At 40.2% G+C, this 24,999-nt stretch overlaps 1 protein-coding gene across 2 annotated transcripts in view; it reads left to right on the top strand.

Annotated features, from left to right (window-relative positions):
* The window catches only part of LOC108881106 (protein shisa-8), a 75,213-nt gene extending 68,498 nt beyond the window's left edge, over positions 1 to 6,715 (top strand). For both annotated transcript variants that reach the window (XM_051074031.1, XM_051074030.1), the window contains one exon: positions 36 to 6,715. In XM_051074031.1, coding sequence (XP_050929988.1) covers positions 36 to 532 — 497 coding nt within the window. In that variant the 3' untranslated portion in view covers positions 533 to 6,715. The remainder of the gene's footprint in view (positions 1 to 35) is intronic.
* The last annotated feature ends 18,284 nt before the right edge of the window (positions 6,716 to 24,999 follow it).

The raw sequence follows: 24,999 nt of genomic DNA, 5'->3' as shown, positions 1-24,999 counted from the left end.
TCTCCCCTGTCTTTCTGCCCCCACCCATCATCCAGACACGGCTGCAAGAGACTACTACAAGAGCTACCCAATGGTAGATTACACCCACCGCCAGTCCCCTCCCACTTTCCAGCCAATTAACTTCCATCCCAAGGACAAGCCCTTCCTCCCACCACCTGACATCCATGCGCCACTTGCCATCACCATCAACGCCTCCCAAATCCCCAAGCCTAAGATCTCCAAGACCAACACCCACCCACTCACCTCTAGCTCGGCCTTCAAAGTGTGGGACCCCAGCAAGAGCCACGTCCCGCACCCAGCGGCCTCCCACATGACCCTCCAGGGGCAGCAGCATCACCCCATCCAACAGCAGCAGCATCAGCCGCTGCACCAGCAGAACAGCCGTCGCCAGGCCTACTCCAACAAGAGGCAATTCAGCATTGAGACGCTGCCCGAGCTCTTCTCGCAGCCGCTGGGCTATGGCCACTCGCCACATGTGCACCCCAAGCACAAGGGACTGCCCACCAACAGCAAGACCGAAGTCACTGTCTGAACATGGGGATGAGTGGGTGAATAGACAGAAGAGGAGACAAAAGAAAACCAAGCGGAGTCGTAAGGGAAATGTTCAGATATCTTTTATATCTACAGCCATCGTGGCAAGACAGGAGCAAGTAATATCGTATCTGGAATTTTTAAATTCTGCATTTTCCTCATCATTGTTGACAATACTAATAATAATGTGAGCGGTACTTTTAAGACCACTGGATCAAAACAACAGCAGCAGCGGATAAGCTGTGAAGGTGGTGGGTTGGCAGGTGTTGGCTGCCACTCTTTGAACCTGACGGCTCTTCTAAATAATTGAGTGGCCTCTCGGTGTGTTGGCACAGCTCTGTCCTCCTTCTCCTCTCAACCCGCCCTGCACCTCAATGACACCACGCGCAAATGTTAAAATCTCACACACTAGACACTATTTACATCACAAACTAACCCACACTCCAAGGCTGTCAGTGAGGCTGGTAGGGGAGTGTTTCCCCTAAGACTCTGGCTTCCCATCAGCAGAGACAATGCCATTGTGTTGTCTGCTCCCATTGCCCTCCAGCCCTCCGGAGAGTGAGATATCAGCCTGGCAATTTATACCAGGAAGGAGGGTGTGTGTGTGTGTGTGGGGTGGGGGAGTTATTCATCTCATTCCAGGGGCAAATGAGATGAGAAGGATCTGAACCATGTGCGCACACACACACACACACACACACACACACAAACACACTTGTCAACAACTATAGTTCCCAACAGTGTCACAGACCCCTGACACACAAACAGACACACACTTCCACACACTGATCCTCACAAACTGGGGAAATGAATAAGCAAGCTTTCTTGTTGGTATTTGTAGTGGTTTGTTGAGCAGCTAATTCCAGCCACCATCTCTTGTGTTGCTGCGGATGTTTACCTGTAAAGAAACCCCAGGATGTGTCACGATGCCTAAAAAAAAAAGGGGGGGGGGGGCATGTATCCAGAAAGGTCATTACAAAGTCATTGCATTCTCCCTCTCTCTCTCTCTGCTCTGTTTCACAAATGAGACTTTGTTTGTGTCCAAGAAATATCAGCCAATGCTGCATGCTTGTACAGGCATTTGGTTATACCAGGAGGTGAAATTACGATACGTAAGTACAGATCATGCACTTCCTCCAAGATCCACTTTAGTGTATTCTGGCAACACATACGTTTGTTTGCCAAGAAATGATTTCATAATCAGACACTAATGATCAACAGACTCGAATGATGTGTTTTGATGTAGGAAGAGAAAGCAGTGATGCGTTACAGGAACACCTTTGTGCAGCATGGCTGTTCCTTACAAACAGTTGTTTGATATATGTTTTTAATGCTGCAATGCTAACATAACCTGAGAGGCTGAAACCACTTGTCAATGCACTGCAATTTACTTTACCCCCTGTTAATGAAGCACCCACAATGAATGACTGCTATCAACTAGCAAACAAAGAACAGTTCCTGAATTTAATCCAGCCAAACACAGCTTGCTTCTTTGGAATGGAGATGGTCAAATCTTGAGTTTTGAATATGGACAAATTGACAGTGTTGAGCTTATTAACATATTATACAACACAGTATAATAACACAGTAACACAGTAATGTGATTATGTTTTTCAGTAAAAAGCAGTACAAGAGATTGCAAGAGATTGTATTGTAAGAGATTTTACTAATTCCAGATGCTTTGCTTCATTTGGCAGACACATGCACAGTCCGGGGTGTGAAACAACACATCAGCTATGCAGTTCCTTGTTGATGATTGGTTCTGTTTCTTTCCTAAACACTCTGATAGTCCAAAAAACAACATATTTCTAAAAATCTAAAGAACAAAAAACAAGCAGAAAACAGCACACATGCTCTACAGTGGCGACATGTAATCATTATTAAATCTTTAGCAAAGAAACATGTTCAGCTTCTCCTGCTTTCTTCCTCTACAGAGCGCTTTCAGTAGATTTGCCCACAGCACCCACTTCAGTGTCAGGGGTCACCCCACAAACCATACCCACCGATGTGTTACTTAGACAATTTGTTGGTTGACTTGTTTGTTGTCTTACTGTGAGTTGGATGGAGCATTGATATCAGTTCAGTATATTTCAATCTGGCGTATTTCCCTGGTGAGCAATGGCTGCTGGAACACAACCAGGTTCCTGAGGTATGATGTCTTACAGGATGGTCCAGTTACCTTTATGCCTCTGCCTCAGTTCTCTGCCATTTGATTTAGCTCCTTGTTTGTGTTTAGTAGACCATCAGAGTGAAAAAACTAATCTGCCATTGTATGTAGTTTTGGTTTTGCAGTTATTGATGTTTATTTGGAAAACTGTGGGAGACTCTCATGTAATGTATGTTGTGCACCGGTATACATTGCTCGATATATGTTGTTTTACATGAGTCCAGGTACCCCAAAACTTTGCCATGGTAGGTGGCAAGTGTTAAGTTAGCACAGACTATAGTCAAAATAGCCACATTTATGGGAAATACACAAAGATGAAATATGCTGGAATTTATCTTTTAAAGTCACCTTTGAGGAAGCTGGGCTGATAACCAAAGTAATGTGATGAGTTATGTAAGCAATTACTTCAGCTGACAAGTTATTAGTAACTACTTTTTCAAGGAGCAATATAGTACATTTTCAAGTAACTTGTCCAACACTGGTTATTGATGGCTTCAGTCTAAAAATTCAAAATTGCTCCCAGCCTTCATAATCCCTCCACACCACATATTCTCACCTCCACCTTCAGTGAGTCAGAACAGTCTGACTCACTGATTGAATTCACCTTCATTTGTTATCATGAGGACACCAGCTATGCCGCAGTGCATATGCCTGGCACATGCTACAGCACATCAGACAGGTGGTGGAACCTAATCAAACAGCAGCGCTTACCAGAGTCACACACTATTTAGCACTTTTTCTTGCTCACTCGCTCTTTCTGACGCTCTCTCTTTTTTTAAAAATTGGCTCTCTGTCTTTATCTCACTTTTTCCTGCTCCCTAGCTGACTGTCACCTACCCCCACACCCAACCTCCCTCTGCACATCCATGTCCATGGTTGAGTGATGGGTACAAAGCACTTGTCTAGTTTTTGGTACCCAGTGTTGGTAAACCATGATATTCTCACTGGGTCCTCTTCATATGCGTGTGTGCATGGGGGAGAGAAGTATAATTAATGGCAGAGTCAGTCACAGCATGGCAGGCTCCAGATTTCCTCCCTGGTACACCATTTCACTCACACAAACTTGAGCATGATTACACTCATACAAAAGGAAATGCACACAAACTAGCATCCACAAACACAGGCTGGGACATCAATGGCCAGATGCTTCGCAATGTATTATTCACATCTGGAGATTTTCCAGTGCCAACAAGCTACTTTTAAAAATGAACCAAGTGGATTTTATGTAACAGAGATTTTAATTTTTGAATTCATTGATTTTTACTTGCAAGCAGAAACGTCAATCAACCAAATTCCCCAATTTGCGTCTCAATTTTATGGAGCCATGCATGGACACAAGCAAATAAAATGAGCAACAAAGTAAAACTTTAACGAGAGAGAATAAATTAGCAATATAATGTGTGTTTGCAATGCTGCAATGGCTCTCTACTTTACCTCTGCAAGATGTGAAAAACCTGTTAGGCAAGCTGTTGGAGTGGTGCTTGGGAGCTGTTGGCATGCTTTTGTAATAAGGGATCAGCAGAGAATGGGGGATCATGAATACAAAAGCATCAATGGGATATGCATGGTGTGAATATGCATCAAACACATCTGCGCTTATGCTCTCGCCAGTGCTGTAACACAGTATGTAACGTGCCATGTCGCAGGAGGTTTCTTCTCCATGGCTTCCCCATCTCTTTGACTTTTATTCCCACGAGGTGCCACACTTTTAGTGGGTCACTTCATATAAAAAGCTTTTTCTTGGCCTCTAAAAGCCCTACCAAAAGATTCTGTGGGGTCTGTTCTTAATCACTCGGAATGCATTAGAGGTTGAGAAGAAACGAGGAATGACAGCGAGTAAACAAGCAATATGCATCAGTAAAGCAATAAGCGCCCAACCGTCCTCACCCTCCTTATCTCTGTCTGTCTGTCTATGGAGCGCTCCTCGGAGTTTAAGGGTGGGTGCTAATGAGGGTGTGGGTGTTAAAACCACGGGGAGAGCCGAGCAAAAGAATGGGCTCTGCAGAGGGCTCGGGAGCAGATGAAGGAGATGAGACAGAAAAGAGGAACGGGGTTGCATGGACACAGCTGATATGGCAGTGGTTGTTTTTCATTCGGATTTGTCTGGGTCGTCTAAAAACATCAATTCTGGGTTTTATCTCTCTTGTGTTCTAAAACAGCCAGCTCTCAAAAGCATTCTGTGACTGTAGCTTAAAGGGAAAGTTGATCTTTACTCTCACAAAGTTATTGCTGTGGTCGGGTCTTGGAGGAACGGGACACTTTCATGCTCATAAAACTCTGGCTGACCTCTGGGGTTGTAACGCTACTGCTAACAAATAGCACTTGAGGTTTAACACGAAGGCAACACTTTCACCAGGATTTACAGTTGATGAGCGGAGTTCATCAGGACAAACAGAGCCTGAGGACAGGCCACCAGCAAAGTTAGAGACTGACAACTTCTTCTCAATTTTAATCACATTCTGTTGGCTGACACGGCTCACAATGATTGGCCGACAGAGTTTAAGCAAGCGCTGTGAATGGCTGATTCTTGAATATCCTTTTGCTCTTTGGGAGATCCGCATTCAGCGGTGCCACAATCACACGAAGCAATCATGCTGACGTGCTGGAAAACTGACACCTTTCTGTGTTAATTTCCCCGTGGTCATACATCCTGAATCCAGGATTTTTTTTCCCCTTCAATGCTGGATGGACTTCTATGACTCCCTTCAGGCAAAAGCAATGCCTGGAAAAACAGCTGGTGAAGCTGAATAAATGAGACTGAAAAAGCCTCCGCTGAGCCACAGTTTTGCCTCTGTCACGGACAATGTAAATACTTGAACACACGCACAAACATACACATGCACATAACACAGGAAACAAGGAGCCACAGAGGTGTAACACTAATTATATCTTCCATACAATGTCCACAACTTTGTGGTACGAAACAGGACCAAAAGCCTTGAATCAGGAGAAACTGAGTACACCTAACTGATGCTTCAACATCCAAAACAGTGAGAATGCTGAAACTGTTTTGGATCATCAGCTTAGAGTGCATTTACTCAATCTCCCCTGATTATAAACAGACTATGGCGTCGCTTGCTCATCTCAGAGCTAACTGACTGTTGTTTGTAAAACGTCCTCTATATAAAAAGAAACAATGCAAGTATTCTACCGCAGGTTATCTGAATGCAACCTGGTAGACATACTTGGGCTCCATGATCCCTAGCAATATATAGATTATGGTGTATGGTTCAATTGTTTCTTTGTTTCCTGTCAGTTTGTTTTCGTTTTTTGTTTTTTTTGTACTGTGTTTTTTCAAGGATTGAACTCCTGTCAAAAAAAGGTTTATTTGACCAATGGAAAGTTAAAAGTGCTTCCAGATTTTAGACTCATGACTGCGCACCCCTCAGCCCTCCCTCAGCCCTCCCTCCCACTCACCCCTCCCCCTACCACCAGGGGATGTCATACGTTTGAAGCTTGTGATCTTTTGAGTTACATTGTATGATATACATGCATACATGTATTTAATGTTTAAAAAATATTGCATTGTATCCAAGTGCTTTGCCAACACATTAGCTGAAAGACAAAAGGAAGATTCAGTGATTTCTTGTACAGCTTTTGCATCTGCAAAAAAAGGAAAAAAAAAAAAGATAATAATAATCATGCGTTGTTTCATGATAATTTGTAACAGGCAGCAATAGGCTGCCTTGAATTGCTATGTACTACTTGTGTATATATGTATGCTGTACCACTTGTCTGCTGTGAAATTTGTTGACTACTCAGCTTATATAAGGGCTTTTTATAGATATAAAAGCAGACTGGGCAATCTGACGTCACTCTCTGTAACTCAAGACAAATTTCTCTAGAAGATTTTTTTTTAGGGATGAAGGGATATGAACTCAATTTTCATGCATACATAATAATGCTATATAAATAAAGTTTTGACTGTCTGACTTAAATGTCTATAGGCACTCATACGACGTTGGCCCATGTGTCCTGTTTGAATAAATCTTTCAAGAAATACAGCATTCATTTGTTAATCGTACCTGTGTGTTCTGGCTGTTTCTGTTCAGGGGTGGCACTATATGAGGAAATCTAAAGAAAAAGTATTTTTTGTCTTTGTCAGAGTCCACTAACACCTTTAGAGGAATAGTTCAACATTTTGGTAAATGTGGCTTTTCACCTTCTAGCCTAGAGTTAGATGAGAAAGTTGAAACCACTCCTATGTCTGTATGAGATTTATGAGGCTACACCCAAAAGCCAGTTAGCTTAGCTTAGGATAAAGAATGAAAATAGGAGGGAGAGCTAGCTTGGTTCTGTCCAGAGGACACCAAATCAGCACACAAGCACCTCTAACGCTCATAAATTAAGATGTTTTACCTTGTTTGTTAAACTGGATACATTGTTAAACAAACCAATGTATCCAAATCAGCAGGTTGTGGTGTTACATTGGTTTGTGTGCTTTGTTGCATGTCATTCTCCTTTTCTCTCCTGACCTCCTTTTTCTGTTGGCTCTCAAACATAGGCATAAAATGTCCAAAAACAAAAGGTATAGTAATTGTGTACTGGGCTTTGAACACTGCCAAAATGCTGATGATGTATAACTCCATACTGTGCCTGAACACATCTTGTGTAGACACATGGAGTACTGAAGCAGCTGTTGCTCACACTATGTTAATATGCCTCCTGTGTAGACATAGTGTTAGAGGTGCTAGTAGGATTTTTGTAGATTTTGTTACCTTTGACCAGACGAAGCTAGCTGTTCCCCCCTGTTTCCAGTATGTATGCTAAGCTAAGCTAAACGGCAGCTGGCTGCAGCTTCATATTGACTGTACAGACATGAGAGTGGTAATGATCACTGAAGTGTGAGAGCAGAATTCCCAACATAACTATTCTGTCTAAATTATTTGTCATTGCAACAACAGTTAAAACTATCGGTGGACCTTTAATTAATTCTGATATCAGCTTTAATGTGCTCAAATCAGTGTTTAAACACATTAAAGCTGATATTATATCAGTGTTTAAACTGCCAAGCACAGGCCATGTGACATTACTTTGAGACATTTTCAGGACATTTATGAGTAAGTGTGACAGCATAAAACATCTATAGCAAACATCAGTTTTTGGTGTGATGTCTAGACTCACTATTTTTGTGATGCGGAGCAGTTATACAAGAGGAAATCCAAAAGACTTCAGCTTAAACGTCTCAAGTTCAGGCTTGTTGGGGCTTGTCAAAAAGCGTAGTGGAAAATATTAAAAAAAAAAAAAAAAGTAGCTAAAAGGAGAAGGGAGGGGACGTGGGTTCAACACCGGGGTAAATTACAACACTTATCCAAAAATAACCCCTAAAAGCATAAATGACTGCTACGAAACGATGATATAAACAAGTACAGGATTATGCAAGAATGAAGGTTTCCCCCCAAAATGTTCCTAATTAAATGGCTGTGACAACAACACTCGTGGCAGCGCTGGCAAAGGAAAACTGCCACTTCTTACAAGAAGCAGCCAAAAAGACCTGCTTCTAGCTTTCATTTGACCCACTTTGGGAGTTTCCCAAGCTCGATTCCCTGCAGAGCGTGCTCTCAGGTTGACTGATAAATGACACACATCAATGCGGCAACAACAGAAAGTCACAAAATCTACCAAAAAAAAAAAAAAAAAAAACTCCTCACCCCCCCCCCCTCACATGAATCTGGATCGCGTGAAGTTTACAACTTTCTCTTCTCTTTCCCCCGCCTTATCTCTTTGTCATACACAGCCTAAAGTCTGGGTCTCCCGAAGAGGCGTGTTGCCACCTAATTTGTTCTGACATCATCATGGGATTTGACTGGATGTGTTTCCTGTGGGTTATGAGCGAGCCGGCATTGTGTGTGTGTGTGTGTGTGTGTGTGTGTGTTTTAGAGCCCTTAAGTGTGTGATGTCATCCAACGGCACGTAAAGCCTTTTGCGTCGCCTTGTTTCCTGCAGCCTGTCAAAAGACCAATTCCTCTCTCCATGTGCACACATGAACACACACATATTAGAGGGTAAAGCTCAATGTTAATGGATTAGAACAGTAAAAAGCCCGTTAGTTAAGTAGCAAGTGGTGAGAGAGATGATACACATTTACTGCAGGAGTGAATGTCAATCGTTTATCATGCAGCAGAGTCATAATCATGTCTGGCCGCTGTATTTAACTGACATACTGTAACAAATGGTTACGTACTTGCTGCAACATCTCCACAGCTTGATCAATAGACAAATCCAGTTAAGGATGTTCTGGCTCAATTAATTTTCAACCTGCAACTTACATTAAACATCTTTTTGGTGAGCGAGTTAATCGGTTTTGACACTGATAATGTGATCGCCCATTTATCCCACAATAAAGACACACTGTAAATTAGACCTTTAATTGTTTTTGACCTGGAAAAATGATAGAGAGAGAAGAGGAGAAAGACAAAGAGAACAGGGAGAGAGGAAAAATATAGAGTTAGAAGGAGAAAGTGATTTGACCTCTGATGTTACTGTGTTGTCTTTATATTGACCATGTGTACATGCAAACATTAGAATAACGCCATCCTATTATGCACAGGGCTGAAAGAAATAGAGCAAAATAAGCATATCTAATGTGCAAAAAGTAAGCAATGTGTAAAAGATGTGAGCAAAATGAGCACAGATGTTTACACATGAGGACACACTGCAGCAGAACAATGTAGAAAACATAGTTGTCTTTATTGTGCGTGCACACAAACAATGTCGATTCCTAAACAAGCGGTCAACAACCCAGCTGGGAGGTAAAACAGGATATATAGTATGTCACTGGAGGCACATCTGGCTTTGTAGACAGAGAAGAGAGGCGCTTTTGATTTTTTTTTTAACACAGAAAACTTTCCTGTTGGTTCTCCCAGAGGCTTTAAAGACAAATTCACTGCCTTTCTGCATATTTTATTTCAAAGGACTAGAAATAAAATAGGCACATAGTACAGAATATACCTCTAATATAGTGTCGCCTCTATATGGAAAAGCCTCATAAATTTCATCCAAGTAATTTAACCCATTGTAACAACTGTTCACATGTATTCATTACTGATAGTACTCATAAAGAATATACCAGATGTCCAATGGATATAAAATGAATCACTGAGTAATATGTAATATTGCTAATAATTGCTATTGCTAATAATAAATATAAGGTAGACGATATTAAGAGGCCTGCTACCTCAAAGACGACATTTTGAATTTGTCTTAGCAACTGGAAACAGCTGTCTAAGGGTGCAACGTACTGCACTTGTGTGTGTGTGTGTGTGTGTGTGTGTGTGAGTGAGTGAGTGCGCAGGCAGGGCAGTGGGCATCATCTCCAGCTGTCATAGATGTCACAGTTCATTTGTGTGTCTCAAGGGTTTGGACCAAATCCATCACAGAGAGCAAAAAGCCAAATGCCACAAACCATGTCCACAATAATTCTCTCTCTCTCTCTATCTCCTGTTCTCGCCCATGGCAGGCTTCCTGGGGCACAGTACCAGTGTATAAATGTTCTTATTCAGGTCAGAGGATACTGGAATATTGCATTACCATTACTTATTCAGCCCTCCCGCTAATACCAATGCAGGGACTGTGCTGCGTTTTAGCAGCAAGACGAAACCTCGCAGTGACCCAGTATCCGAACTTCTGTGTCAAACTGATAGACCTCTTTTAACAGAGGACATTTTGACTTGTTATCAGTACAACAAGCACAGGTGTTACTAAGTCATGACAGTGAGCTAGCATTTTTGCTGAGTAGGTGGTGAAGACCATAACAGAGCTAAAAGGAGTGTGAATATCGAACACCTGGTGCAAGAACATGACTGAAAATGAATGCTAATGATGTTAGCGTTAGTTGTAACTTTGTCAGTGTTGTGTTTGCTGCAATACAAGTTGCCAAAAATATCAGTCAATGCAAGTTTAAAGCATTTTGAAGTAAAAGAAACAATAAAACACAGAGACACACAGATACAGTAACAGACCAACTCATTTCCTCCACTGTTGATGGCCAGGTAGATAGACAGTTCGATGAAGATAAACTGAGAAAAATAAGAGGAAATCAAGACACATTTGGTGCCATACGGTGTGTCCAGCCAAAACATATTCCTCCCATTGCAATGTGGAGGCAGCACTGGCATTTTACCAGTCCACCTTTGTGCATCCTACCAATGAATGGATTTTAACCAGCACCTGACAGGACCAGATAAGACAGGAGCTGCCGCACAAAGCCCCTCACTGCAGTCGATAATGACAGGACAGAGAACCAGATGAATGAAAGAGGGGAAAAAAAATACCAAAAAGCCAGAGGAGGGAGGAAAAAGGGGAGGAAATATCCCCTCTCTGAAGAAATATTGTCAGAAAGAGAATGAGACTGTGCCAGATAATACCAGGAGAAGAAAGGCAGGACAAAAGAAATCTCAGAGAAAAGGGAGATGACATTTCCAGCCACATGGGGAGAAAGTAGGCGAGAGGCGTGCACGTTTGCCGCAGAACTAACAGAATGGCTCATAAGCCGAGGAGAGAGAAAGAGCAGCGGACTGGCAGAGGCAGGAAGGAACCAAAGGGACGGTTTTAAGTCTGGTTGCCGCAGGAGAGAGAGACAGACAACCAGAGCGAGCAGCGGGAGTGTGGAGGTTAATCCAGCTAATGCTGTGGTTGACTGGGGAGTTCACAGCTGGAAATGGGGCCACAGAGAACTGAGGAAGTGCTGAGCCCGGTGGTTTGACTGGCTAAGTGACATGCAGAGCCAAAAACATGTGGGTCTTACCTTGTTTCATTTCCAACCAGTGGCCAGTCGACTAAGCTGTTCTATTACTCAGACCTTTACCCTCTTTTTTACTAGCGTATGCGTCTGTCTCAGCTGCTCTGTCAGATCAGATATATTCACGAGTATTCTCTTCAGTTTGTGTAAATCTGAATACATGTTGGCAGCTTTAATTAGTTAATAAGCTGCTGAACATAAAAAAGAAGCGCTTGAATTAGAGTTAAAATGTCAGTATGAGGGTAATAGGATGTGTGTAGGGTAGAGAATTATAATGCACGGGGGAAACTGTGACACTGAATATCATCAGGGACAGAGGGAGACTGTAAATGCACGTGCACGTGGGAAGAAAGACACACTGGTGCACACTAACGCAGGCTTTTTACCATATTCACACATATTCACTGTGTGCTTTTATTCATACAATATGGAGTCATTAGCATATCATTCTCCCTCTTTCATATTGCTCTGCATCCCAAAGACATCTCTCTTTTCTCCTCTCTTTCTGTCTTTCTTTCTCTGCTCTCTAATCTTCAATCAGAAAACTCTCTCATACAAGCACACACACAGCCCAGCCAGTCACACACACACATACACACACACACACGCACAGACACGAATCTGCCGACAGCTCCATCAATCTGGTCAGCTCTCTGTCTGCAACCAGCTGTCAACACACAGTCGGGAGTGTAACAGGCTGACAAAATATGGTTAAGTGCATGTGTGTTGGTGCATGAGTGTGTAATAGTGTAGCCAACTGTACATAAATATAAGGTAGCATTTTAGATTACAGACTACAAATTACAGTGTCATTCAGCATATATAGTGGGTCAGTAAAATACTTACTGGGTACCTTTACTGGTAAGGGGATAATAACTGTGTGATATTAAAAATCCTCACTGTAATATTTAATAATTACAGCACATATTAATGTTATGACTGCATAACATGGCAGGACAATGACAACTGGACTACCGGGGTAATGGACGTTACTATTTTGGTGAAAATGAAAGTTCACTACTGTCAGAACAAAGAAATGAAAAAATGAAATGAGAAAAAAGGGGGAAAAACAGAAGTGGAGTTTCAATGTTAAAACAGATGACAGAGTAAACAGAAGGCAAAAGGGAAAACAGTTTTATTATTATTGAAGGATAATGAGAAATTTTACTCTTTGAGTGTATCCAGTGGAGTCTGTTTATTATATTGTCTGTTAAAGTTTACACCAAAGATTTTTGTTTCCCTTTTTAACTTTATAGTGACAGTATACACAGCTGTCCCTGGTGTGTCTCTCTCCTCTTTCTCCCCTTTTCCTCTTTTCCCCATCAACCCAGCCAGTTGAGGCAGACAGCCGCCCACCCTGAGTCTGGCTCTGTTTTAAGTTTCTTCCTGTTAAAAGGAAGTTTTTCCTCTCCATTGTTGCTAAGTGCTTGCTCATTGTGGGAACTGGGAACCCTTGGCTCCCAGTATGTATGACATACAGTAGGGTCCAAAAGTATGAAATGACTTACAGTACAGGTATGGGTGTGAATGTGAACTGAGAATACGTATGAAAACACAGAAGGAAGTGTGTCATTAGAAAGAGAGATAAAGATGAAAATAAAGTGATGACTGAGAACAATGAGGAAAGGAGGAAAACTAGAAATACAGAGAGATGGTTGAAACTTTATAAGTGGTTGTTAAGAATCTGACCATATGGTATTAAAGAGAGAGTAGAAAGCAAAAGAGAAAATGACAACACAAAAAGGAAGAAACAGAGAGGGAGACAGAAAGAGTCAGGACAGTAAGTGAGATGAATTAGAGTAAGAATAAAGGAGAAAAAGGGATCAGGTAAAAGATGGAGGGCAAGGAGGAGGACAGAGTTCCTCAGAGATCATGGTGCTATTAGATGGATGTCCTCCATCAATCTGCTCTGTCCAGTGCTTCATAAACTCAATTAAACTGCAGGCCTCCTGAGGAAGAACACTCTTTCTCTCCATCTATCTATCTAAATCTCACTTTCCATCCCTTCCCCTCTAATCTGGCGGGAAATCTACCCGTTTGCGCCACTAATTCTCCGACCTTTCCCTCTTCAACAGTACACCCTGCCTCAATCGTCAGGGGCGATACGAAACAGGAAATTAAAAATATCACTACTGTTCATAGATCATCTACTCAACACCTTTTGTTGACCTCATTTATCATGCCTTGATGTGAAAAAAAAACTGATCCAGGCTTTTCAGATCATTTCTTTCAACAAATGCAGAATGTTACAGTTTATATCAAGGAACCTCCATTTTTTATTACTGCAGTGACAAGTCAAATTCCACTTGCTTTCAGCACCAGAACAACAGGGATATAAAAGAAAGGGGAAATAGAGACAAGCACTCCGGACTACTTCATAAAACAACGACAAGCCCCAATCAATACATCTGCTTTAAAGGGGGAAATGATAGGAGATGGAGAGGTGGGCAGCAGACAGCCCATAAAACCTGATGGATAGATACAGCCAAGACCTACTGCACAAAATTAATTAAACTTAAGGAAATTCATGGTGATTGGACACATCCATAATTACTCTGGCTTGATCCATGCGGTCCGTCGTGTGTGTGTGTGTCTGTGTGTAATGATGGAGGCCTTATCACAGATACAGAGAGGGCAGGACTGTGTGTAGCTGAAAACTGACTGTAGAGTGTGTTTGTGTGTGCTCTTTTAAATTAACTCTTTGGAAATAAAGTACCCCACTCCCGGCCAGTAAACCAGTCAGTCATCAGGTAGCAGGCCACTCAGACTGTCTGGTAGTCAGTCACTTTGACCTGACCTGGAAATCAACCACAATGAATCAATGAGTGTCCACTGAGAACGTTTCTTCCCATATGTTAACTTCCATTTCTCCACTAAAGCTTTGCTGAGTGTGCTCTTGCAGCACTATCTTACCTCACACTTGGACTGCTTCCTGCTGATGTCTGCTGATCAGCTGGGAGTTGCTTTAGGAATTAATAACCATACTTACTGAAAGAAGGAAGAACACACCCCATCAAAAAGGTGCTATATGTAAGTTAATTGCTACATAGCCAGCATTAGCATTAACAGTTGTTTATCAGTCTAGATAGATCAGGATATGTTGGAAGTTCAGCATCAAACTGCATCCCTTTACCCACCAAGAGCTGTCTCCAGCATTGGAAAGCAACACCATTATTATCTCTCATTTGTTTCTATTTATATAACTTCTATTGAAGTTAGCATGCTAACCAGCTAGCCCATTCCAGTCCTGTCTCATAATACCACTTAGCAATAATGAGCCACTGTAGTGTTCAGTCTGCTCTCAGTCCAACATGGGAGAATGAAGAAGTAGCACTGCCAAGAGGGTATATTCCAACCTCTTGTAGACGCAACAATGGCTTAAGTAAACAGCTGCTATGCTAATGTTGGCTATGTAGCAATAGAAAAACTTACATACAGCACCTTTAATATCTTGAGATAACTGGTAAATCTTAAACTGCTAAGTTCCAGTATTGTAGTCATGTTAGTGGCATAGCTCTAGGGATGGAAAAGTCAGTCCACCTTATCATTGGTCTACCATTCTGTTTCAGACTGAAATATCTCAACCACTATTCAATGGTTTGCCATTAAAGTTTGTACTCTGAATGGTCCACAGATGATGAAATCCAACTGATTTTGATGATTCTCTGGTTTTTCCTGTAGCAATCACCATGAGGTTGACATTTTTTTATTTGTGAAATATCTCAACAACTACTGGATGAAATTTGGTAGAGATATTCCTGTCCCCCTTGTTGTTTCTTCTTGAACCACCATTAGGTCAAAATGTTAATTTGTATAATACTTTGGTTTATGATCAAATACGCACAAAACTAATGACTGCCATCAGTGTCAGCTGTACTTTGTCTTTAGTGCTAATTGTTCCTTTGCTAAGCCCCACTCCTTTGTTGTTAGCCACAGCAAGTCCATTTAGCTGTCAGAGCTAGCATGGCACCCACACTGTCACTAATTGTACTTGCTGAAGAAATGTTAATGAAATATTAAAATCCTAAAATTGCTGACGGACCCTGATCAGAGTTGGCCAAAGCTATACTATGAGGGGCAAGACTTAGTGAAGGGTCAATGAGCAAATGTTAGCATGCTAACACATCAAACTAAGATTGTGAACACAGTTAACATTATACCTGCTAAACAAAAGCATGTTGACATATTCACATTTACCACTGTGCCTGAGTACAGTCTCACAGTGTGGCTGTAGACCGTCAGTCTCAGTAGTCTCAGTCCTCAGTAATGAGTTTCTGAACTGGATTATCAAATCGTTGGCTCTATAGTGAATTGCTGTTGTAATAAAATATTATATTGCTAAATTTCTGCTGGATTCTCAAATCAATAGATGCCTGCAAGGAGAAAGAAACTCTTACAACCTCAAAGGCACTGGGGTGACATTTAAAATGTGTGTAATTAGAAGGATAGACAATTTTTTCTTTCTGAAGTAATTAAAATAATGAGGAACAAGTAGATAATAGTATCACTGCTTGACTGCAGATGCTTTAACAGCCTCACAGATTACTGTGATTCACGTTCACATAAACAGAAAACTAGAAATGGAAACATTAGCTCAAAGTGACTCATATTTAATTTCATGCTCACATTAAATGCCATCTGCAAAAATGGCTTAAACAATTAAGATTTATATCATATACAAGTCAGTACAAGCCAAATTCACACAAAGAATTCTGGTAAATCTGCTGTTTATGTTAAACATTAGCTGCATATCCCATCCCTCCTCCTCAAATTAAACAGTTTTCTACTTTTATTTAATTTGAACAAATACCCAGTGCTCTCATTTTGGTCTGACGTACAGAGTTATAAATACGATATACAGCTCGATATGAATCATTAGAGAGCAATCACTTGGTGGTTATGATCGCATCCTGTCACTCTCCATCACTACTCTCTTAGTGTCACTTTAAACTAATCTACCACTGCACCACCACAGTCTCTCACCATCGCAGGAGCTGCAGTTTTTCCACTCAATTACCACCATTTATCTACTTCATCTGAAGCTTTTGTGTTCCCTCCCCACGATAACCTGTCTCCTACAGTGATTCAGTCAAGCAGCCACCTTATCGTAAAGAGCTAAACAATCGACACAACAAAAACATATGTGGTGGTATCCTCTAAAAAAAGGACAGGTTATGTACAGAATGATCTGATGTTTTGATTGTATTGCATACAAATTACATGTCACATCCATAGAGCGTCAAGTTTTGACTTGATTGACTTTTCCAACATTATTGGAAAAACACTCAAGGTAACACACACCCACAGATATTTTCAATTACTCTTGCTGATTAGATGTCTTTTCAGGCTGACTGTTGGATTAAGCTTTGTTGGTAGTTTGCTGAGACCACATACATGCACTAAAGTTGTACCCAAGGTGAAAATAAATTGACTTTGGACAAAAAAAATAGGAAAAGGTTTTTGTTTGTCTCACCATGAATTCAACAAAACATCTTAAAAATACAGAAAATTCTAGTTTATTGAGTTTTGTGTCCTGCCCAACATAATTTAGCTGCTGCCAAATTTCTTGCCATATTGTTATATGTAAACCATTATGGTGATCTGAGATTAAAACTGCTTTGATCAACTTTTATAATCAGTATTACCTATGAATCAAATGATTATGTGCTCTTGGAGTGATGAATCCACAGAGAAGTATCATTCAACATAGCAACATCAGACAGACAAAGCAACTAGCTGGTGAATATAGTCATGCACTTAGCAGCTAAAGAGCCATCCCTCAGCTGTTAGTGGAGAACCAAACAGAGCTAAAAGGAGAGTGAAGAATGAATACTGGACTTATATCAGGTGCCCAGAACATGACTACAAATAAATGCTCCTAACCTTCAATAATAAAACTGAAGATTGATCATATTGATATGATAATATTATATCAAAATGGCACAGGATAGAGAAAATAAGAAGGTGTTCACACAGTTCTTCATGGGCAAAAAAGCTTTACTCAGTTTTTGAGGAGGTGGACAGTCTGCTGTAATATCAGCTGTATTAAAAGCAGACTTTTATTGAAGAAAAATGGTTTGCAAATATGTTTTCTGCCTCTGTCCAATGAGGTTAGCCCAGTCAAAATTGTTCTGGAGGAAAACAGATTTTGTGAGCTGCGTGATTATGGGTGAAGTGGAAAGTGAATCCCACTTCTTTAAGAGTTAAATTTTAAAGTTAAATTTCCATGGAATGGCTCAACAACTGGTGTTTTTGGTGTTCAGCTGGTCAAAAACTGGAATGACTTGTAATTGTGATGTTTTTACATTTGCAAACTTTGTCTCTAAAGCCTTGGATGGTAAGATGGATAATTCAGTTATTACTTATTCTGATTTATGTTTTCTTTTGTCAGTGATTTATGCATTTTGCTGTAGACTATGATGGTCTGAAGACTGGACTGTGAAAGATGTTACAGTTGTTGTCCATTTTTGGACTTTCTCTGTTGTTGAGAACGCTCATGCTGCACCTTGGTCCCATTTTTTCTAAATTTTTGTTGTCTTGTAAGCTGGGCTGGGCATATTTATATGCATGACACAGTGATAAAAATTTAATTCAGTTGTTCATTCATATTGGAAAAGAGGTACTCTAGGCACAGATACCAATGTGTCCACTCACAGTATCATCAGAAAGACAGCTTGCATAGTTGTGGATTTGTCTTCAGTTTTGGATTTGGAATAAGGCGTTGCAGCAGTATTGTTTTCCCTTTCACTTTTTCTCACAAAAGAACATACAGTTGTTTTCATTTCTGCTCTCTCCACTTACACTGAATAAGCACAAAGCATGTCAAATGACATTGTGAGAAATGCAGGAAATCAGTAACCAGAATAGAAATACACAGTAGTTTTAGCTGAATAGATAAGTGGAGACAGTCAAAACCAACACTTCATCAGAAAATAACTTGGCAAGCTTTGCACATTACAAACAATAGTTCAACAGTGTAACAGGATCCCACGGGGGACGTTTCCTAACACTAGTGAAAAGTTTAATTGCTGTAGGCAGGCCAGTCCATAATAAACCAACTCTTACATTTCTTCCACACATTGTACATTCAGAGTGGTCTCTTTTATTTAATGGTACGTCAGATTAGATTTACATTTAGATTTACAAAGCGTCATTGTTCTGATTCCCCATGCAGGGCCCACCTTTTAATCAGCCACACTTGACAATACATCTGGCACCTGTGAGCAGCTGAATTAATTTATTACTCTCTGCTTTGCAGTTAGTTGGCCTGCCATCTCCCTCTGTGCCACAATGAATGATTTGATCCCATTCACTTGAGTTTAAATCAATTCGGTCCAACTGTCTTTGTGATTGCTGAATGAGAAACAGTAATGCCGAGGCATTCGGGCAAATAATCAGCATTGTTTTACAGACTAAATGAATCCCATTACCTCTCGTAGTGGAGGATTAGAAATTAAAGATTGTAACCAGGCAGAATATTCTGACACTTAAGCACTCCACTGTTCATAACCAGTAAATAACTTATAAAAGTTCATGTTAGATAATTATTATCAGAGCAGGAATCTAAAAAATGGAGAGTAAGTAGGGATTGCAGTGGAGTTACAGGAGATTTTATCAATCAACCCTGCATTTCTCTGTCCTGTCCATGTCTATCACTGTATTCCTCTGTCTCCTTGTGTGTGGGTGGTTGGGTCTTGAGCAGGTGAATATCTGTTGTTTTGGGGTCAGGTTGAGAGGATCCGACTGCTGTGTTGTGCCAAGTTTGGCTCCAATTAAAACTACAACACTTGACAGCAGCAGAATACAAAGTCGGAGATACTGCAGCTCGGTGCCTTGTATACTCCCTGCTATCCAATTCTCTCTCTGTTTGTTTTTCTTTACCCTCTGTCTCTCTGTGATAAGATCAATCTTTCATGATCTCGGCTGGGAGGAAAATGCCACAGCAAATCGGAGCAGCAAATAGCAAAAGGCTACAGCAAAGAGAAAGATTGTGAAAATATGATTTGAACAAACATGGGTAAATGAAATGTACTGTTTGACAAAAATGTATAAAGTATGAAATAAGGTGAACTAGGGCTTCAGGAAAATACATATATTGAGCATGAAGATTTGAATCCATGCAATACTGGCTGCGTTTAGTATATATGCGTTCCTCCCCTCAGGTCTGATTCTTCGTGTGCCTCTATCTTATTCTGTTTGTGTCCCCCTCCTCTCGTTCTCTTGACTCAGCTCTCTGTTTCTTCTGTAAGCCTCCCTATCTTTCGCTCGCTGCGCTGTCACTGAGTTGCTCAGGGCTACTTGTTTCAGCTCATCAGTAAAGTCAACTACACAGCACAGGGTTCGGCTCTCTGGCACTTTGCTCGCGTCTGAGAAAACATCCAAACTTTCTATGGACCCAGCTGCTATTTTTATCTATCCTGAGCAACTGCACTACAGTTTTCTTAGAATTTGTTATCTTTAGCCATCTCTTCTTGTATCTTTTGGGTCAAGAGGCATTTCATTCCATTGACCTGGGGTTACAGGTTACGTAACCTGAGAAAAGGCCTGTTCACAGTAGCACATCCACTAATACATGGTCTTTAATGCTACTTTAAGTTTACAATACACATTATAACACAATATAGCATTAGGTTTGCCAAGCCACATCAATTAGTCCTCATAATGAAAGCCTTTCTCTAGTAACAGTAAAAGTGAAATGTACGTGGTGCCCCTGTGGCGCATGATTAAAGATGCTGACCATGATTTGTAACGTTATTAGTTACAGCTCCAGCTAACATTGTTACATCTCACCTCCTCATCTGCTGTGTCTCTACTGCCACTGTCTAATAAGGGCATGAAACAAGTCTGTCTTTAAGTAGGTGAATTTAGGTGTTAGTATAGTGCAATGAATGGACAGCAGATATAATACTTACTTTTCTTACTAATCAATTAATTAACCTAAGTCATTATATATGATAAACTTATTTAATTAACCTCCTCTTTTTTATACTGGATACATTAAAAAGTCAGCCAGAGACTGTGTTTTCATCCAACTCTCAGCTAACATTACCTTATTTGATAGAACTAATATCATCTGCCAGCTACAGTCATCATTTTAGTCAGGAAAATCAACAGCTGATGGATAGATATAAGAAGCTTCTATAATTACATCCTGTGAAATGAAGGGCCTGTGATTTAAAAAATCTACTATCATTGTGAACTGCTGTGCGAGAACAGAAAGCTTGACAGGCCTTGTTAACAGTAACTGAGGGCAGAGTTCTCTGACTTGCAAATGAAGGTGCAAAAAATATGTTTTGGTTGCATAACAAAATTTCTTTCATCTTGTCAGTTGACAAGTGTTATAACTTTGGCAGTGTGGAAGTGTATTCTTCATGAGTGAAGAAAAATGTCTGCAAAAAGATCAGACTTTTTTCTGTGTCAGAATGGTTGTGAGATCATCACTCATTCATGATTGCTGGAAGTCTGTTACCAACTCTTTCAAAAGACTTTGGATAAATGATCATGTGGTTTGCAGTGGCAAGAAGACTGTGGCTTGCTCAGGAGCAAAATATTTTTGGCAGCAGAAAGGACAACTCCAGGATTTTTTTAATCCTTGTTCTTGGGTCTAAATGATTGATAGAGACAAAAAGTCTGTCACTATTGAGCAACAATGTTATAGACAGAACCACTAAACTCCTGCTACAATATAAACAATATGTCCACGTAAAGTGCCTCTTACTGTCACTGCCAGCTTCGCATTGTTATTATAAATGTCTGACAACACTATAGATAGGATTCCTACAGCTAGAACTTTTTGTTAAAGAGTAAGAACCTTTTTGTTTAACCAGAAACAGCAGACTCTAATTTTACCTTGCAGAGTTGCTGATCTACTGCTGCCTCAATCAGTAGATGATGGAAAAAAAAATGTGAGGTAAAATTAAAATTACTGTTTTTGTCAGTCCTTTAACTTGTGTGAGTTTTCCAATGTAGCCATAATTTTGAAGGAGGAAATATCCTCAATTTAGGTTTAAGGAATACAGCACTCAAAAGATTGTAGACTATCCAAAGGGGACAGATGTTGCAACATTACAATTTGTCTGTCTATGCTTTGTTTTCCTCCAACTGCTAGAACTCCTCTCCCTTTTATCCTCTCTGTTTCATATCATCTAGGGACACTCCTTTATCTGTCAATTTCTGAATGCATTTAACTTTTTTAAACTTGCTGCTTTGTGGAGGCAATCATCTGTCATTGTCACTCATAATTTGTCTTCACTCCTCTGTCTTTTTAAGGTATTATTCCAGGTTTGCAAATGACAGCCTGAGTAACCCCCTTGAACATTTTCTCAAAGGTTGAAAAACATAGCTTGCTTGGGTAGTCAAATACTGCGCTTGTAATCGTCATAGCACCTGCTGTAAATACAATGCACCTATCAGCATCTCACCCTGGCTTCAGGCTTAGCTGAGTTTACAACAGTCTTTCCTTTAGCTCTTTGCTGACCTGCTGAAACCGTGTCTGTCAGGATGTTGTTGCATGTCATGCCCTCGTCTCTCTGATGGACAGGCTCCAAAACGCTCCACTGCCCACCTACCCCTGCAAATCATTACCTTTGGTCCTAACTCAGTCCTAACTCGGTCTCAGACCTGCCTGGGACTGAATTTGTGTGTGTGTGTGTTTGACAGTGTCCATTCAGTGATGTCTCAGCTGGTATTGTGTCTTGGTCTAGTGGCTTTATCCCAATTCGGAATGATCCTTTGTGTGTGGGTGTAGGTTTTACACATAACAAGTGAGGACAAAAGTGGTGTCATTATTTGGAAATACCCTTATTTGCTTTCTTGGCAAGAGCGAGATGAGAAGTTCAGTACTACTGAAATGTACGCAGCCAGAGATTAGCTTATCTGTCTCTTGGCAACAAAGCAAATCATCCCAAAACATTGAACTGTTCCTTTAAGACTTATTTTTTGGGGGGTTTAAGGTTAGAATTTGGTTTAGGTGCTGTTTAGCGCAAGGTTAGAGATTAGACTTTTCTTTGTGCTATTAGGGTTGGGGAAATTAAAGTACAGTTACTCAAGTTGTACTTTGAGTATTTTCATTCGATTTCTTTCATGTCATTTGATTTTACATGCAAAATATATGATCAACATATAAAGTATGATGCATTATTATAGTTTAAAGACCATGCATTTATGTCCACATGTGTTTTCAGTTATGTGACCTGCTTAGGTTGTAGTTGTGCAAAGTTATGCCGGGATTTACACAAGACTGATAAAGTTGTAACTTGACCAGCAGACCAGAGATGAGATAGACCAGACCAGAGATAGTGATTGAATAATGGGATCAGTCCACATTAAACACAGTTTCTTCATCAGTGTCAATATGAAATTCAGAAAATGAAATTCCACAAGAACATATAATTTTTCCACAAATGTATATGTTATTTGAGTAAGAATTAATGTACTAGTACGAACTGTACCCTGCTGTACAGTGGACAATATTCAAAAGTTAATTCACATTTTAAAATTAGTATCAGTATAAACAATGTAACCTAGTTTTTTAAGTAACAATTAAAATTAAGATGCAATTTTCTAACAGTTTTAAAATAAAATTGGTATTTGACATTTCATTTTCAAAGACTTAACCTGCTGTAAAGTGAGCAATGTTCAAATATTGTCCACAGTCTACTGCATTTACACTTACATGTCACCGCACTATTTCACTCACACTCTCTTGAAAATGAAAGTGCAGTTTTCATTTTTCACAGTGAATCTCAACTTAGTCTCAGGAGAAACCGTCAGGGCAGTGATGTCCTAGCATCAACCCAAGAGACCCAATTAGAAGATCACTGATTTGTGCTGTGTTGTTGAAGAGGTGCAAAAGCCTTTCGGCAATACTTGAAGTGCATACAATATTTGACACGATCAATGAAAATATATTGTATTGCCATAACACAGTGATCGCATTCACACATACAAGTGATATACCACACACACACACAAACTTGTTTCACCATCCCTGCGGGGAATGGCCATTGACTTAAGTCATTCCCCAACCTCTTACCCTAACCTTAACCATCACAACTAAATGCATAACCCTAATCTTTACCTAAACCTACATGTAATCTAAACCCTAAAATCATCTTAACCCTCGAAACTCAGTCTGTACCCCTGGGAACCTCAATTTTTGTCCCCACAGTGACATAAGTCCCCACAGGTTAGTGTGTATTCAGGTTAAAGTCCCAACTGGGATATAAAAACAAGTACTCACAAAACACTCTCTCTCTCCTCTCTCACACACACACACACTTGGCATCAGTAGTATGTGTGAAAGTTTGAATTATAAGACTGAATGTTTGTGTCTTTGATTGTTCAATGTTTTGACAGTTTGATTTGACAGAAATATTTATTGTTACTGAGGCAGCAGCTAAAACTACCTTTTCAAGTGGCAAGACAAAAAAGCATCAGTGTGAAATGTTTTTTATTTGCTGCTTTTCCACTTTTTTTAGTTCATAATGACAAGGACAGGTACGGTAATATATAATATCTGAAGCTCCAGCCATATGTGCACATAAAAATGTCTGCATTCTCTCTGGCAGATGTGATAGAAAGATCTGAAACTGTTATTGACAATAGAAAGGCTGCTTTTCTCATGCTTTTGCCTCTGTTATAATAATTCTCTAAGTTGCTGTTACAGTGTTTTCTGTGAGCTGTCATGTTCTAAGTAAGACTTAAATGTGCAAGTGCATATAATGATAATTATAAGTACAATATGCAAAACAAGAGGAAGGAAGAATAAAAACATACTTTATTGGTAAGAGTTGTTTGAGGTGTTTTAGTGTTCTAAATCCTCTAAACGGTGCCTTTCGCCCAACAAACTGTTGTAATTACAGGTAGCAGACTTGGCAGTGTTGGAGCATGTTTGTAGCCAGTGTTTCTGTAGTTGATCTTGCAAGACAGAAGAGTAAAATAGGGTACCATTGTCCATACTCATTCTATTTTCAGTGACAATTTTTTAACCATTGTGAAGGTTTTCTCTGAGGGGATATTACAGTGTTGGATGCAGGGAATTGCCTTCATGAGGACTGCCAGCTGGCTGAACTTCTCATCTCTCTCTCTCTAAAATGCCCCAGAATCCATCCTCTCTCTCTCTCCTCCGGTACTGTCAGAGATCTGATGGTCGACCAGCTGTTCTCTTAGCCTATCTGCTTCAAGCCTCAGCTCAGGAAACATCCTGCATGACCTTGGCACTGTAAACATATTTTGTTTTTTTTTTAAATATTACACTGTATCTGTCAGAGTTGAAGGCTGTGAGATAATTGAATGAAAGTTTTCGGTTCTAATCAGAAAAATACATATCTGTGTTTATACACGTGTATGTATGTGTATATGTATGACTTACCATTCAGTATTTAATTTTTGTGTCCTAATAAATTGTCAGTTTCACACTTGTTTTATGTGCATTTACATCAAAGATAATGTAGGTGTCATGTTCAGAAATATTTACATGATTCTGGTTGTTTATCTGGCAATGTTAGCTGGCAAGATTTTCTGTCCAAATAGTCCAGATGAGGAATTCGCATCTGTCATG

The sequence above is a fragment of the Lates calcarifer genome, linkage group LG11, assembly GCF_001640805.2.
Source record: "Lates calcarifer isolate ASB-BC8 linkage group LG11, TLL_Latcal_v3, whole genome shotgun sequence".
In the NCBI taxonomy this organism is placed as follows: domain Eukaryota; kingdom Metazoa; phylum Chordata; class Actinopteri; family Centropomidae; genus Lates; species Lates calcarifer.
The sequence above is the reverse complement of the archived record's forward strand: the minus strand, read 5'-3'. Positions and strand labels throughout refer to the sequence as shown.